Raw genomic sequence first — 16,362 nt, forward strand, 5'->3', positions numbered from 1 at the left:
CATCGGTATCGCTACCGTAGCCCATCGCGCACTTGCCCATTTTGTTTCTCTTTTCTTCGTCCCTCTTTTGCTTCACATACAGACGTCCCCGATTGTCTCTATCCAAACTCCAAAAAGCTTCGACTAGATGCCCAAACTGTGGCAAGGCAGTAGCTCGGTTTCGCCCTTGAACTTGGTGCAGATGTCCGCGATGTCAAGAGGACCAAGGAGCCACTAGACGAGCAAATTGATCCGGAAAAGATGAAAATATTGCAATTGAAAAAAGTGCAGTTTATCCTGATGAGCCCAGGAATGAGTTTTGAGAGCCAAAACGATGCACAATTACACCACTAGTACAGGTCTGGCAGTCAGGTCCCCGTCTAGATCTCCGTCTGAATGAAAGAATTAATAGATGCAACTAGAATGAATGTTACCTGTGATGACAAGGAGGGTCTTTAAAGGTCAAGGGGCGGCAAATTGGCGTACAGAACGTCTCCGGTCTCCATACGCAGAGCGTACGACAAGAAGAGCTCCTTGCACCGAATTCCTGCCAGATTAATGGTCATTAATGTGATAAATGAGGGTATTAAACTCTATCCTCTATATTCTGTGACTAGGCTACATCAAGGACGTGCCTACTTTAGACATGATGGCTCCTCCGTGGATAACTGATTGTTATTCCTCCAGATAAATTGTCCATGGGCGTAATGACTTTAGGGAGTGCCTTGATGTGGTAGGCAGGTCTGAAAGTATCCCTAGAGGTCCATCTAGGTCGTCCGGTGGCATGGCCTTGAGGATAGAGTGGTTTTATCGAGTAAAAGTATCTAAAAACCTGTATAATGAGCAAAGTGCAATTATAAACAAGTTACAGTTTGTGCTAAGCACCGTCTCTTGACCTCTTTGAAAATGTATTGGCATCCAAAATGTTCGCTAGGTACTCCAAAGCAGCCTTGTTGTGAGCCATTCGGTTCTGAAATGAATGTATAAGATGGCATTTTAGCAATGTAAATGTATACTACAAGCGGTATTCCGTAGATGAATTGCGGATTTAGAGATGTTAGTGAATTCTTTATACTGCATTTTAAATTGTTAAATTACTATTACTACTGCATTTTCTCAAGTCTTTCTTCAAATTCATATTTTTTCAGAGTACTCCATCCAGAGCCTTCATTCTCAAAATAGTGGAATTCAATTTTATAGTCTTTATGGGAGTGTATTCTTAGCAGTTTGTAGCCATCCTCGGAATGGAGCTCGCAGAGGTAGCAAACTTGATCCCTCGGGACAGTATACACTTCCATCTTTCCATCCATAACAGAGGATATGAGGACACCATCCTTTGGAGTAACAGTCTTTAGAGGTACTCCTTCAGGAAATGACTCCTCAGTGGAGAAGAGATTAGTGTCTATATCATTAACGTTGAGCTTTACTATCTTAGGTCCAGCAACTCCTCCCTGATCTTTATAGTCATAATTTGGAGGAACACAATAGCAGAATCCAACCAATAATGCTGTGGATAGTACTGAGAAGAATCTCATCTTCTCCAAGTTTTACCTTTCCAAAAAATTGCAATTATGTTACAGATTATCCACGAGATTTTAAGTCCGAGATTCCCCTCTAGTATAAACCTGGAAGAAGAATAGACAATCATGCGGACCCCATTGGAAGAAGGAATGGATTTACGGTTACATTATACCCATGAAAAGTTGGAAATTGATGACTTTAAAGCTGAAGAAGCAGAATACCATATGAATACTCGTTCGTAACCCTTTCCATACATTCCTACTCCAAGGATGGAAGAGAACATTCGCTGATATAATAATTTATATAAATCAGGATGAAATAACCACCATTTAGCCTCCTTAATATCCACATTTTCACCTACATGAGCTACTACCGCTTTGAGCTCCAAGAAGAATCTAATGCAATAACAAAACTTACCATCTCAAACTGTAAAATTTGTGGTATTTGAGCTTGTAGCCGAACTACTAGTGAACGATGTTGCGATAAAATTGAAAATTGCCTAGATAAAAATGTAAAGATTCAAGAGAAAATAGACATGCAGCTTAAGAGTTTACAAAAAACATACCGGAAGAATATTTGAATAATGATAAGTGCAACTCTGCAAGCAGGTTCCATCGAGTGCATATTTTTAACTCCATGTTGCATTTTAGATCCATAAGATTCCAGCGCTTCCACAATGTAGTACAAGAGTTTTTCCGCATATAGAAATGGAAGTGCAATCAGAACCTCGTAAACCACACCGTAATTCATCCTTAGAATAGCCTGCAAAACATGTTCTTGAGGGCTTTTACCAAAAAGCTCAAGTGGAGGTTTTGGGGGAACTGCACCAGGATCATCATCCTTTTTATATTCTTCCAAAGCTTTGCGATATTCTTCAGCTTCGTCTATTGTTTGTATTAGATACTCTGTAGTTTTAACAGACTCTACTGTTTTCTTTGTTGCTTTTTTCTGTATATTATCTTCATCTATCGGAATTGTCTGATGAATGTCTTCTCTAAGAGCTTCAGACTCCAACTGATGTTCTAATTCCTTTTCTCGTTCTTCAGATAGGAAAACCTGCTCATCCGTTCTTTCCCAAAATCTAATCGTAGAATCATTTCCAGCCACCGCGAAAAAATGGGCATCTGAACTGATTGAAAGCGATCGAACAGGTCTGTTGTGTCCCCTGAGCTGAGTAATGAGTTCAAAAGTATCGCAATCCCATATCTTAACAAGATAATCCAATCCAATTGTAACTAGATAATGGGTTTCATTTATCCACTGACATCCGCTTGCAGGTTTTGAATGTGCAAGGAATGACTTGTGAATGTTACCAAAATCCAGCCCCCAAATCTTTACAGTTTTATCCAGTGAAGTTGAAGCCAACAAAGTGGAGTCGGAGGAGATTGCGATTGAATTAACAGGTAGCTTGTGACCATAAAGAGTGAGAAATAGACGTAAAGAGTCAGCATAAAATGTCAGAATTGTAGAATCTTGCAGGGAGACAGCCAAATACTGTCCATTTGGAGAATAATGCAAATCAGTGGGAACATCTGGAACATCTACTCTATTTGTGGCTTCAAGGACAATCTTTTTATCCTGCATCTTCAGCCTGTAAATCTCAACCGAGTTTTTCAAAGCTACAGCGATTGTAGCATAGTTTGGATGTAGGCACATTTTGAGTACTTGATCCTCGTTTAGTGAATACATTTCACAGGAATCAACGTGTAAGGCGTAGACGCCCTTTGAGGAACCTACAAGTGCATGCTGATTGCCAGCTAAGAACAAAGCAGAATTTCCCGACGAAAACGGTAAAACCTTCACACAGTGATGTGTGTACGAATTCCAAATCCTCAACCCATCTGCAGCAACAGACATGATCATTGTATCATCATGAGAAACGCTCAAATGAGTAATTTGTCCAGAATGTCCAAATGAACACTGAAAATCAGATACAGCTTCTTCAGCCTGCAACTTCCATGTACCAAAAATGTTACTCGAATGACCAGCTATAAATCCGCCAGGGAAAACGTTAAATGAGGATATATGTTCCACAAGATTTACAGAATAAAGAAACAGAATTTCATCTGAGGTGTCAACGGAGGCTTCATTACTCTCCATTGTTGAATCTGGTTCCTCCATTACTACATCTTTTGTATTTTGAATTGCAGCCCCTCCTCTAAGCGTACTTTCTAGAGCCTGAATCTCCTCATCGATATTTGCAAAATTTGTTGTAATGGCCATTCCAGCAGCCTTTAGAGCTTCTCTAAGTTTGTTTCTCTTGGCCTTTTTCTTTTCTAAAACCCTTTTTAATCTCCTATCTCTTCTCTTAATACCCTCCTTTTCATCACAAATTTTGTATACTTCTACAAACTTGTAAGATACGGAATAGAGGTACGTAGACTTAGTGGAACGAGCATCATTTACAGTTTGAACGTTGAGAAATCTGCAGATGCCACGTCCCTCCTGTCTGTTTATCGGGGACATTTCACGAGCATAAACTGGGACATTATATTCCGTATCAAGGTCTTTTCCAGACATGTCCAGCTTATAACAGCGTATCCTATTTTCGGAGCCTCCAACGTACATGCGAGAATGTCCGATTCCCAATGCATACAATTCACCAGTTGAATCTACTATACTTTGAATACAGACCTGTGATGTTAAATCCCATATTTTAATAATACAATCCTTAGAGGTACTAACTAAAAACGTCTCATTTGAGAATTTTACAAACTCAAGAGCTGTAACCTCATTTCTATGACCTTCTAATCTAAACTTTCCAGTATCATCCGCCCAAACAACAATATCACAGTCCTGCGATCCGGTAACCCAGATTGCAAGCGATGGTTCTACCGCAAAACAGACGACAGCTGATTTATGACCGTGGAGATAAAAATCCTCATTAACGATTTTTAATCCATGGTGATCCAGTTGATCAGGAAGCGTAAATCTTCTAACAGTTCCGTTAGAGTAACCAACATACACAAAGCTTCTACTGCAGTAAAAAGATGTTACGAATGAATCAGCGTGTTCCTCAGACTTGTACTCCAGCCTTAGCTTTGGTTCACCTGATCTGCACTTCCACACCGTTACGGATTCGTCAGTTCCTGTAAATAAATGTTTATTGGATTTTTAGTGTCATTAAATGTATATGAACAGAATAGCATATGCAGACGATAGATGGGCAGAAACATGTTTTGAGGTTGAAAAATGAAACGAGCTGAATAGTCTTATAATGGGCTAGTGGTATCCTATAGTATCCTTCCTAGTCAATACTGTGAATGTAACAAATTAAGACCAACTACTCAGTATAGAGTCCCTAGTCTCCATACTGGAGAGTTCATAGACTCCTAAATCTGTCTAACCCATGGATCTCCTTTATAGCGATTATAAAGTTTCCATCCTGCAAAACAAACCAAGGCAGAAGTGCCAAGAATGCCCGTAGTAATACCTGATCCAACCTTAGTCCAAAAAGGGTCATTAGGTTTAGGAGTTTCAGCAGTAAGAAGAGAAGGATCAGTAGGAGTAGCTACAGTACTAGTATGTCCACCAGAATTACCTTGAAGAGGTTCAGGAGTATGTTCAGAAACAGCAGTAGCAGTAGTAGTAGAAGCAGCGAGAGTAATATCAGCTCCAGCAGCTTGAAGATTAGCAGTAGTACCAGCTTCATCACCACCCGTTCCTTGAGGTCCAGAAGGACCAAGAGAAGCAGAGCGATGAGCAGAAAGATGTTCTTTTAGTCTTTCACCATCTTTGGCATCTTCAGCAATTTGAGCCACAGGAGTACCTTGTAGAAGAATCTTAGTCTCAGACTCTGTATCAGGAACTTGGTCAGTTAAGTCAGCTGCTGGGACTTCTTCACGTTGAACTCCATTCTGTCCAGCTTCTTTAGGGTTTACTTCAAGAGCAGCTGGTGTAGGAGCTTCACCACTGAGTTGAGCATCTTCTTGAACATCATGATTATCATTATAATTCCGAGTAACTTGAGATAGAGCACCTTCACCAGGAACAGATTCAGGATTACCATCAGAGGCAAAAATATCTTTAGCCAGTTGAAGAGCTGTACCTACTCCTGCGGCACTAAGCGCGCCAGCTACAACTGATCCAACAGCGCCAAGTTCGGCTGATTTTACTATTACAGAAGCTAGATCTCCCGCAACACATTCCAATAGTTCTTTATCAGTGCATGCTCCAGTTATACTATCACATTTATTACCTGTAGCGTCTCTATCACTATCTTTTCCACCAGGTCCAGAAGCAGCAGGACCAGCACCGCCAGGTAGAGGAGGCGGTGGAGGAGGCGGTTGTTGTTGAGGACATGTTGAATAGCTGTTACAATTGACCTCTCTTAGTGCATCTTTGAGTGCAGTCCAGTTGGTACAGTTTTCACCGGCACTATCAGGTGTTATACCATCCAGATTTCTTACTTTTGTCCACTGCTCATCTGTATTACCATTACCAGTAGTGGTAGGCTTCTTGTACCAGCCTTTGACTTTGTCTCCACCTTCAACGTAAATTAACACCGGATTCTTGTTACAGTAGAATGTATAGACAGATTTTACGTGTGGAGGAGATATTTGTCCATCTAAAGTTATTCTATTCCTAGTTATACCACGAGTAGGATCGTACTTGATAGCGGCTACCCTCCATTCGCCAGTATTAACGGTGTGTTTGTAGCAGTCGGCACTTTGATGATTTTGTCTACAACGAACTGTCCTAAGAGTAACGGATACCCTCTTTCCACTATTAGGAGTATGGTAATAGCAACAGTAGCTTCCATTTTTATGAGTATGAGAATTTTGATGTGATAGATTCAAGGTAATTGCCTGATTGAGATAGCAATTAAGATTGTCAAGTTGAATCTCAAGAGTTTTACCGGTGAGTTGAATAGTTAGAGGCTTTGGTCTTAAAGGAAGTGAAGTCCAGCTTGTTCCACCTCCCTTGTTGTAGTTGTAAGTGTAACTTCCATTCCTAAATACCTCTACTAGGAGAGGGTTTGTCATAGTTTCAAGTGTTTCTCTCCAGTACCAGACTACAAGATGAGAAACGTTTTTACCATCCCCTGTTCCAATATCTGGAACTGGAGTAGCTCCAAACTTAACCTCCTGAACCTGAAAAGGTGCTCCTGTAGCTGAAGTATGCTTAAACTTCCAGAAGCCAGAACCAGGAGGATTTTCTCCTCTTTCCAGCCTAACATCTTGGTTATTAGTACCTCCATATGTAGTAGATCCAGCTCCTTGTCCAGTATTCTTTTGTATGTCTATTGTGATACCAGATGTAGGACTAGGCATTCTACATTACAGCCTAAGAGGATCAAGTAGTCAGTTCCCAGATTCTCACAAATCCTCCACGTTCAGAGAGAGTATGCTCCTTCAAAACTCTGAGACCCATGAGTAGTCTCAATGCGACCAAAGGGAGCAGACCAGTACTTTACTCCTCATTCCATACACTCATCCTCCCTCACAATCAGCTCACCGTCAGAGAGAGTATCCACAGAACAAGATGAACAAGTAGCAACACAGTAAAACTGTAGATTCTCTAATCACACTAGCGATCCTTTTCAAGCTCAACATTACAGTTCAACCTATTGAACACTCCTTACACATCTCCATACCCATTTCACCCATCAATACTCAACTTTACGCATACAATCCACCATTCTATCGTCTAAATACACAATTCATGCCAAATTCCATACGCCAGGAGACGTATTAAGATCCTATACTCACGAAATCTTACCTGTAACGACGTATTCCGATGACAAGGCTGCGATTGACCGGCACTGCGACGAGTTAATGGTCCCAAAACTGTCCCGAAGGACGTATCTCAAGTACGACTTGACCATTTACGCTCAATTCTTCCCCTACAACTCCTTTAATCTCTTTGCGGAGTTTGAGCGCATTTTTAGTCTTTTGAGCCGATGCTTGTGGGTTCTGCTGTCCAGTGGAATCCACAGCACCATTTCCCATTTTCCCTTCGTTTCACAGCCATTTATTCATTATACACAAGTACTGTGGCCTGAATTTGTTGGATTTTTTGCTGTAAAAGTCGAATTTTCGGCCATGAACTAGTACGGCAATTTTCTGGTCTTCCACTGGTTATTTCGACTCCATTTTTGCTCATCCAATCCCTTGCGACAGAGAAAACGAGAATCGTCGAGATTCGGCCAAAATGTGATTCCTGGAGCCGAATTGGCGCGTCTGTAGAGACTCGGAAGGTCCTCCTGGCGTTTCGAGGAATTTTCCACTTTGCGTAGAAATTTCCGCGCCATCACTCCTTGTCTTTCATTATCCATAAATTTGGCCGAAAAGCGCTTCTTTAGAACCTCATGCACCTCTGAAACTCGCCGAGATAGTCAGGCACTGGACGGACGCCCTTTGCAGCTTAGTTTTGGACAATTTATAGTAGATAGACATTTATGCTAGACTTTAACCTTTTTGTTACTGTAAATCCGAGCCTTTTGGTCCCATAGCCGAGTCTGTGGGCCATACAGCGATTTTGTACTCTAGACAGCCACTCGTCTCACACATTGCGGATTTTCTGGGCTCTGCAGCCTCTAAAGCCCAGTGTGTAGGTAATTTAGTGGTTTAAGCTCTGTCTAGTATTTTAGGATCAGATAGAATAGACCTTGTGGGCCAGAGGGTCGCCTTTGTAGGTTATAAAGGCATAGACGGATGTTTTGAGGCATATAAACGATAAAGACAAAGACGAACTGATGTTTCATTGTAAATTGTGCCCATAAACCACGAAATGGAGTCGATGGGATCGGACTCCCTGCAGGGAGTGGCCAGAGTATTTGCTTCAGAGGATGGATTAGGGACGTATACACTGAATAGCGACCCAGAAGATGTTGCCTCGTTGGATTATGGAAGCATGCACGGGAGTAACTTGAGCGTTAGCAGGGATGGAAGTATTGAGATTGTCAGCAGGACCAGTAGCAAAGATGTGAATCAGGAAAATGTTGAGAGGGTCCCAAGTGCAGAGTATAGAAGCAGTATGGAGATGAATAGGGAAGGTAGCGTGGATTCGTATGGAGGGGCCCAAGTCGTCAGAAGGGAGAGTTTACACTCTAGTAGACTGGAAGATTCTGATTTTATCCGACCAGGTACTCGCACTAGCATTGTCAGTAATGATGCTGCGCTAATTGACGGTAGTGTTGGAATGAGTGAGAATGACATGGAACGTGGAAGTACTTTTGGGTTGCGTTCCATGTATGCCTCCAGGGAGATGGATCAAGAAACTAGTGCGTACGAAAATCAGAAGAGCGGGCAGTATGGATACGCGGAAAATGATGGTAGTATACACAAGATGACAAGCGGTGTGGTACCAGACTTGATAAACGAGGCAAATACCCTCCAAGATGAAATTGAGGACATTTTCAAGCAACTTGATGAAGAACATGGTGTAAATGCTCTTGTAGGTACAGACGATTCTCCGCATATGGGCTCACCTTGCACATCAAACATGAATACCCAGACGAGTATGTCTAATAGGGACTCGCACGACGCATGTACTTCCACATTTACCCCTAGAGAGGTGGAAAGAAAGGCACTAGTTCGATTACGCTCTGAATTGGATAAACTAAAGGAGAAGCTAAAATATGCCAATCAGACAGATAATACAATTGTGAAAAAGAATAGTGTCGCCTGGGAGATTACAGATTCCCTTCTCAAGGAAGAGGAGATCAAGAAGAAAATTGAAGAGAAACAGGCTGAATTAGAAAGGGAAATTGCAAGGTGCAGACTCTCCAAGGGCCCAACTCTTAGGGATTACTATACAAAGTGGGCAGAAAAGAGAGGGAAGTTTGGAAAAACTCACGAGGGCCCAGTATGCACATGTGTCCCGCAAGAGCACGTGCATGCACAAACTATTCATTTTAACGAGCCACCCCAATATACAAATTTCGGAAACATGAATACCCATTCATTTAGAATTCCAATGGATGAATCTACACTTCCAACAGTTGTACCAATAATGTACTCTGATGGAGATCAAGTTGCCTGCACATGTGGCAGTCCCACCCCGTCATCGGTATACGTTCGTGGAACTTGGAACCCTCGAGATGGAACTATTAGAATAAGTAATAATTTGAATGTTGAATCTAAATTTTGCAAACTAATTGACAGCTCTCACACTAATGATCAGGACCCTGTAAATTCCACACGAGGTGGTGATGCCCCTGAGGACACATGTGTAGATGAAAATGGTGCAGAGGTAGCTGCTACTAATGAGGTGGATGATTTCGCTTGCAAAGAAAACACTATAGAGCATATAAATGTGGATACACAATGTAATCTCTCATCTTCACGCACTGGTAGCGATGATGACGATGATTTTTACAAGAGCATGAAAAATGCCCAGTATGTAGATGCAATGGGTTATGCCATACCATATCCTGGATATACACAATGGAACTACCCCTATCACCCATATGATGAACACTTGTATACTCCCTATAGGGAACAGTCACGCCCTCTATATGCACCAATGACCCATCCATACCCAAGACGATGGATGCAAGAACAGAATGGACCATACCCACAGAACTTTGACTATACACCATACAGAGAACCGTGCTCTGACGACAGCATGCGCTATTCAACTCTCAATCAAGCACAATACAGTGACTTTAGCCCACACAAATCGGAGCGTGCTCTTCTCGCAAACAAGTTTAAATCACTCAATGACTTTTATGAATATGAAAGGGATGAATATTATGATACTTCTGGACCATGTCCCGCGAATCTAAAGAATATGGACGTCTATGGCAAGGAATGCAAGCACTATCACTACCACACTCACTATGGTGGCAAAAAGCACAGATGCAAGCATAGTAAAAAGTGTAAGCGCAAGCACAGGCATAAGGACGGATGTAAACATAGGAAAGAAGAAGAGACTCTTGTAGACGTTACCACCACGCCAGATGTTAAAAGCCAGGACCCAAAATCTGGTGATGCTGCAACTCCATTTTGCGGATTTGGATTCTATGGATGCACTGGAAAAGATGTACTAGAGGAATCATCTCCAGCAAGCTTAGCCTCGAATACACCACTCAATATTCCAATTGGACGAGGCGCATATAGCGATGCATCATCCTCGTACAGCAGTTGCACAAACTCTGGTCAACAGACACCAATGTGCAATCCACAGGTTATGGAAATGATCAAAAAGCTCCCGGTATTCAATCGTAATGTTGCAAAAAAGAAGTCTGACAAGAGTCCCAACTCTTTGGCGATACGCATACCAGTCTACACATACAAGGGAATGGACACAACACCCACTAGTATTGATGCATCTGCATATTCTCACTCGGGGGACTTTACATTTAGAGGAGAGGAGCTCGGTTATACCCATCCACAACAAAGCTACCAGGTTGTTTAGTCTGTGTTTTAATGTAAAATATTTAAAAGGAGCAATTTCAGCACATGGTGTTGGTAAATTTAATTTATAAGCGCATTCTATATGCTCCTGCAGCGGCAGCTTTTCGTATAGCTTGAATCCACAATTTGTGGAGTGGCATTCCCTTGAGTTTTGCGTGATAGAGAATCTTCATTCTTGTCCTCCTGATCCTAACATCCTTTTCGTTATTCGCAGTTGATTGTCCTGCAATTAGATTTAGACCAGCAACAAGCAACTCTAGAGTAGAATCTACTGGGTTGTAAAAGTGAAGGTAGCCTTTTTTTGTGCAGATTGTAAAAAAGTTCCATGGGAACCCAGTAATCATGTCTGCATACTTGGAATATCCAATAGAGTCATAACCAAAATTTACGCCGATGATATCGGAGAGTTTAATTTGAATGCCCATTTTCCGCTTAATTATCAGCATCTTTCCTTTAATGAATATGGAGGCATCCACAAATTTGTTTTTGAAGAGTCCAATTTTCAAGAGTTGCACCTTTATTGGTTTCTTGAGTTTTTCAGTGTAAATTAAATTTTTGAGATTTTGTGATACGTCCTTGTTCCTATTCGACGTCCTGTTGATCATATTCTTTAATCTGCAACGTTCGTATTCAATTTGTTTAATCTTTTTTTCGGATTCTATACACCCCTGACAGTCTGGCTCCTTCAATCCAATCTCCGCGAATGCATTCATCATTTCCTTCAGTTGTTTCCTAAAACCAAGCTTCAGATCGTCTTCCAGCCTCTCTAGGGCAGGTTCCACTGGAATCTTTTCTGCAGCATTAATAGCGCCCTTTATATTCTCATAAATCGTGGGTGCTTGAGTAGCAGTTTCATCTGCAGTAGCCTTGACAACTTCAGTCGCATTTAACATGTGCATGTATAGAGCCTGCAGACCGTTTTCTATGCTCTGTACCTTGGCCCTTACGTCTGACTTGAAGACCTCTAGAGTTTTGTAGAGCTCGTCTAGCTCCTTCTGCTTCTCCTTTGACTGTTGTTCAACCTCACCAGTTTCCTCTTCTTTCGTCTCATGTACATCTTCGCAAATTTCTTTAACAGGTTCTTCATTATCCACCTGAATTGTTGCTACAGTTTCCTTTACATCCTTGGCTTCCTTTAGCTGGTTGAGGAGCTCTATACGAACATCCTCCAGCTCCTTTGCTCTCATGGCTACTCTTTCAAACTCTTGTTGATGCATTTGCAGTAGAGACCTTGCATTATCTAGCTTGGCTTGATACTCTCGTATCCCCTCAATGTAGGACATCCTCTGCTCATTCACCTCCTCAAATTTGCGAAGAAGTGTAGTGTACTTGTGCTGCAGGACTGCCAGTAAGTGGGCATATTGAGGATTAGCTGGAGGAAAATTTGGAATATTCTGTACACTTTCCTCTAGTGTATTTATACTCCCAAACTTGGAGCTTCCACTAGATGTTCCTCCTCCAAGACTACTAATAGTTCTGCTAATATCAGAGTGATGCATGTCTAGTGGATAATAGAATTGTTCTCCAGCGCAGGGAGTATCCACGGGAGTTCCCTGTAGACTAAAGGGGGTTGCTTGTTTCTGTTCATAGCTTGTGTCTTCAATTGGCTCAAGTTTGTTTTCTATCCTGTGAATCTTTTCCTCCTTTTCTACCTTTGGAACAACTTGTAACGTGGTTCCAGATTTCCTTGCAGAATTTTGCAACTCTCTAGACCAAGCAAGTAGTCGAGATCCTTCTTCTTTTAGCTCCTTTAAAATATCCTTGCCATAGAGAGAATATGGATCCTTTGAACTCGTACCTTCACTCATGGAGAAACCTACATGTTAGTGTAATGGTATATAAATTGGTATGTAGCAAATGCCGCTATCCTATAATGGTATGAGAGTACTAGAGATTGCTATACGATATAAAGGAGGAATTCTGGCAGATGAGATAGGTGATTTTCTTCAATAATATTTGTGCGACCGGAGTTTTTTGTAAGTAGTACTCCATAGAGTCTCAAATCTGCCGAACTCATGGTTCTCCTCTAGAACGTTTAAACATCCACCAACCAAATCCGGTAAGAGTACCAGATACAACACCAACTCCAGTCAGGACAGTAGGGATAGATTGTTCAGGAGATTCCCAAAATGTAGAGGTTTGAGAAGGACCAAGAGGGGTTCGAGGTTGAGCTCCAGGACCAGTGACTGAGATTTTCATAGCGGTTCCTTCTTGATAAGCAGCAGTAGCTCCAGGAGGAGTTTCAGTAGTAGAAGTAGAAGGAGTAGGAGCAGTTTCATCCTTTAGTTCTTTATCAGATCCTTTTCCAGGTTGACCATCTTCATCAGGAGGTCCTCCAAGTCCAGGAGCTTCAGCATCATCTTTAGCACCAGATCCTTGCTGGGCCAGAGGAACTCCAGCATGTCTTTCAGAAATTTCAGTATCAAGTCCATTGTGATCACCTTCACCAATAGTACCTCTAGCACCGAAGTCTCCTCCGGCTTCATTACTAGCGGTAGGTTTGGATCTTTTTTCCAGTTCTCCTTCAACTTCAGAAGAACGCGTTGCTTCTTGTTCTAGTTGTTTGGTCTCTTCAGTGAGATCTCGTTCTTCACTAGTAGCTTCATCACCAGGAGATCCAGAAATGTCAGCAGATAGAACAGCAGCAACACTATTAGCATTACAATTAGTAAGTAAAGCACCATTAGGAAGAACAGATTGTAGAGATCCACAATAACCAGGAGTTCCGGGAATAGGGACTGAGGCCTCAAGTTTAGCAGCTAGAGCTTTTTCAAGAGAAATAGGAGGTTCTTCAGGAGACGGAACAGAGGCTGAAGTTGATCGAGCAGCATTACCATCTTGAACCTTTTCAGTTTGTGCTTGAGGACCAGTAGAAGCTAGAGGGAGTTCTTTAGTGGGACTATATTGACTACCAGGTGGAATAAGGGTAAAAGCAGATCCAGAACCTACAGCGGGAGTAGGATCTGTGGTAGTGATTGGTATATCTATAGTAACAGGAGTGGGCTCATAGATTTCAACAGTAGGAATGGTACGAGGTCCAACCGTATTGTTTTGATTAGTATCTTCCATATAATGCTGCGAATTATAACCACCTACGGTAAAACCTGTTTCATGTGAATCATCAGGGTATTCCAGAGAACTTCCAAAGGTGATTGCTGTATCCAGAGATTCCCCCCCTAACCCAAATAAATTATTTGGTCTTCCGCTAATACCTCCAGGTAGAAGAGTACTTTTATTACCTTTACCTGCTCCGACTTTAATATCTCCATTTTGAGTACCTCCAACCATTTGAGCCACGGGAGTACCTTGTAGGAGAATCTTTGTCTCAGACTCTGTATCAGGAACCTGGTCAGATAAGTCAGCAGCTGGGACTTCCTCACGTTGAACTCCATTCTGTCCACCTCTACCCGGGGCTCCTTTAATTTCAGCTTTACCGGCACCATTAGCAGAACTAGGAGCAGCATCTTTTAGAGATGAGACTTCCTCCCCTCCAGTTTTTTCAAGGTCCAGTCCTTGTCCTTGCACTCCACTATCAGCACCAGAACGTTGTGCTTCTTCTGGTTGTGATAGTTGTTTATCAGTATCTTGACAGGTTTTAAAACCACTGCTACCAAACTTAAGTACTTCTGCGAGAGCAGTCCGCTGAGAGCAGGTGAGTCGTTTCTTGTCTAGATCATTCTTTTTAATACTAGTGAGTTGCTGAGAAACTTCTGTCCATTCACCATCTCCATTACTACTAATACTTGAGGGCTTCTGGAACCACCCCTTAACAGGAGATTTGCCCCCAGTAGATTCTACATATATAAGCTCAGGTTCCTTGTCAGAGTAAAAAGTGTAAATATCTACTGAGCCAGTCATGGGAAAGGTTAATTTGTTGGACCTTATATGTCTTCTATTTTTGGGATCATTACCAGCATCATCTTTATAGAACTTAAATCCCGCTAGTTTTCCATTGGAAATGGAGTACTTGGTGTACTTAGTCATTTCCCTACCAGCTACTGTGATATTTCCCTCAGTAACAGAGATCCTTTCATTTTTATGTTCTCTGCAGCAACTCTGTCTCCCTGATGTAGAATTACTCTGTGACAGATTTATTGTGACTGCGTCGTTGTTATAACAGTTAAGTTCGTCCAGTGTATTCTCCAAGGCTTCGGGTTGGAACATTTTTTCAGTCCAATTATTACCAGTACCCCTGACATAATATGTAGCTCTATCGCCAGTAACTCCTACCAAGAGAAGCTTATTAGGTGTATCACTAGTACTGCCATTTTCATACTTCCAGTAGTAAGCGGAAACTGAGGTCACCTTTTTATCGGATCCACTAGGAGGAATCCCTTCTAATTTTTGACTACCATCACCTTTAACTTCCTTTAGTATAAAGTTTCCTCCTCCATTCTGCAGAGTATGGGTGTACCTAAGGAAGTTAGATCCTTGGGGTTCTTCAAATCGTTTGACAGTAATATTAACACTACTACCACTGGTAGTACTTGCTTGGTAGTCATGAATATCTCCATTAAGCGGCTTGTTTTTTAGCTCAATGGTTACTTTTTTATCTGTCATTGTTACCAGAGTTATCAGAACAAGATGAACAACCATCACTGCTCCATATCATCATTCCAGAGAGCGTGCATGCACGAAATTCTCACTCTGTACCCTGAAGAACCAGTCATGAATAGACGGTAGAGCCCATTTTTTACCATATACGGGATTCCATCAGCTATTCTCATTCCTCATCAGCCCTGCTTTTACATGACAAGAGCAAATTGTCTAATCTAAAGACAGCAGTGGCCTGCCCCCTCTACACATTGCCGTTTCCACCTACTATCCTTCACCATTCCCGCATTTTGTCCATTATTAATCCCTTTACCATCTCATTGATGACCAAAAACGTCCGGACATTGCGCTGTGACTCACGACCTCCGTTCTCCTTGTAACCGCTACACATTTCCTCCCACCTCATCCCATTGTAAAGCCTAGACGATTATGTATGACATACAGGAAAACGGTCGAGAAATTGAGACGTTTTGAGGGAATTAGCGGCACGTGCTCTCATGGGCCCTCTGACCTCCAAAATGCTCACCCTGCGTGGAAAATTCTTCGATTCACTAATCCACTTTTCTCAGTAATAATTTATCCTTAAAATTTGCCCCAATGGTCCCATGGACGTCCTCCACGGGCATTTTGGCTGCCTAGCAGCTCATGCCAACTCCACGTCAAGTCGTCTACACAACTCGATGCTGAGCGGTCCGTACAGCTCCTCTAGTACTCTTTCATGTGTACCATTTCGTAATTTTACGGCATTCGCATCCTTACCTCCACTGGAAGAGTCGAGTGTGCCTTCATTTGTCTTCATCTTTTAAATTTCGCTACACATTTGTCCAATTTTCCGCGAAAGCGGGTGTCTCTCTCTGAAACTTCTGCCAGCGACAAAAGGTAACAAAATGGACAGTAAACGAGGCGTTTGGGGCCTCGCAACGCCCGTGGTGTGGCCCAAGTGGCC

General features: G+C 42.0%; 4 protein-coding genes across 4 annotated transcripts; 1 reads left to right on the forward strand and 3 right to left on the reverse strand.

Annotated features, from left to right (window-relative positions):
* Positions 1-1,082: 1,082 nt before the first annotated feature.
* Positions 1,083-1,514, reverse strand: BEWA_026090 (signal peptide-containing protein; the record flags this gene model as incomplete). The annotated part of the gene is made up of 1 exon (XM_004829369.1): positions 1,083-1,514. One exon carries the CDS (start codon positions 1,512-1,514, stop codon positions 1,083-1,085), a length of 432 nt encoding a protein of 143 aa, XP_004829426.1.
* Positions 1,515-1,869: 355 nt separating this feature from the next.
* On the reverse strand, positions 1,870-6,773 carry BEWA_026100 (WD repeat domain containing protein; the record flags this gene model as incomplete). Its single annotated transcript, XM_004829370.1, has 3 exons — positions 1,870-1,999; positions 2,066-4,589; positions 5,042-6,773. 3 exons carry the CDS (start codon positions 6,771-6,773, stop codon positions 1,870-1,872), a joined length of 4,386 nt encoding a protein of 1,461 aa, XP_004829427.1.
* A 1,468-nt stretch (positions 6,774-8,241) lies between these two features.
* On the forward strand, positions 8,242-10,863 carry BEWA_026110 (hypothetical protein; the record flags this gene model as incomplete). Its single annotated transcript, XM_004829371.1, has 2 exons — positions 8,242-9,842; positions 10,050-10,863. The coding sequence occupies 2 exons, from the start codon at positions 8,242-8,244 to the stop codon at positions 10,861-10,863; spliced, it is 2,415 nt and encodes an 804-aa protein (XP_004829428.1).
* A 55-nt stretch (positions 10,864-10,918) lies between these two features.
* Positions 10,919-16,312, reverse strand: BEWA_026120 (hypothetical protein). Its single transcript, XM_004829372.1, has 2 exons — positions 16,176-16,312; positions 10,919-12,678 (listed from the first exon to the last, which is right to left on the reverse strand). Exons 1-2 carry the CDS (start codon positions 16,213-16,215, stop codon positions 10,928-10,930), a joined length of 1,791 nt encoding a protein of 596 aa, XP_004829429.1. The 5' UTR covers positions 16,216-16,312; the 3' UTR covers positions 10,919-10,927.
* Positions 16,313-16,362: the final 50 nt, after the last annotated feature.

Source organism: Theileria equi, chromosome 1 (assembly GCF_000342415.1).
Source record: "Theileria equi strain WA chromosome 1, complete sequence".
Taxonomy (NCBI): Eukaryota; Apicomplexa; class Aconoidasida; order Piroplasmida; family Theileriidae; genus Theileria; species Theileria equi.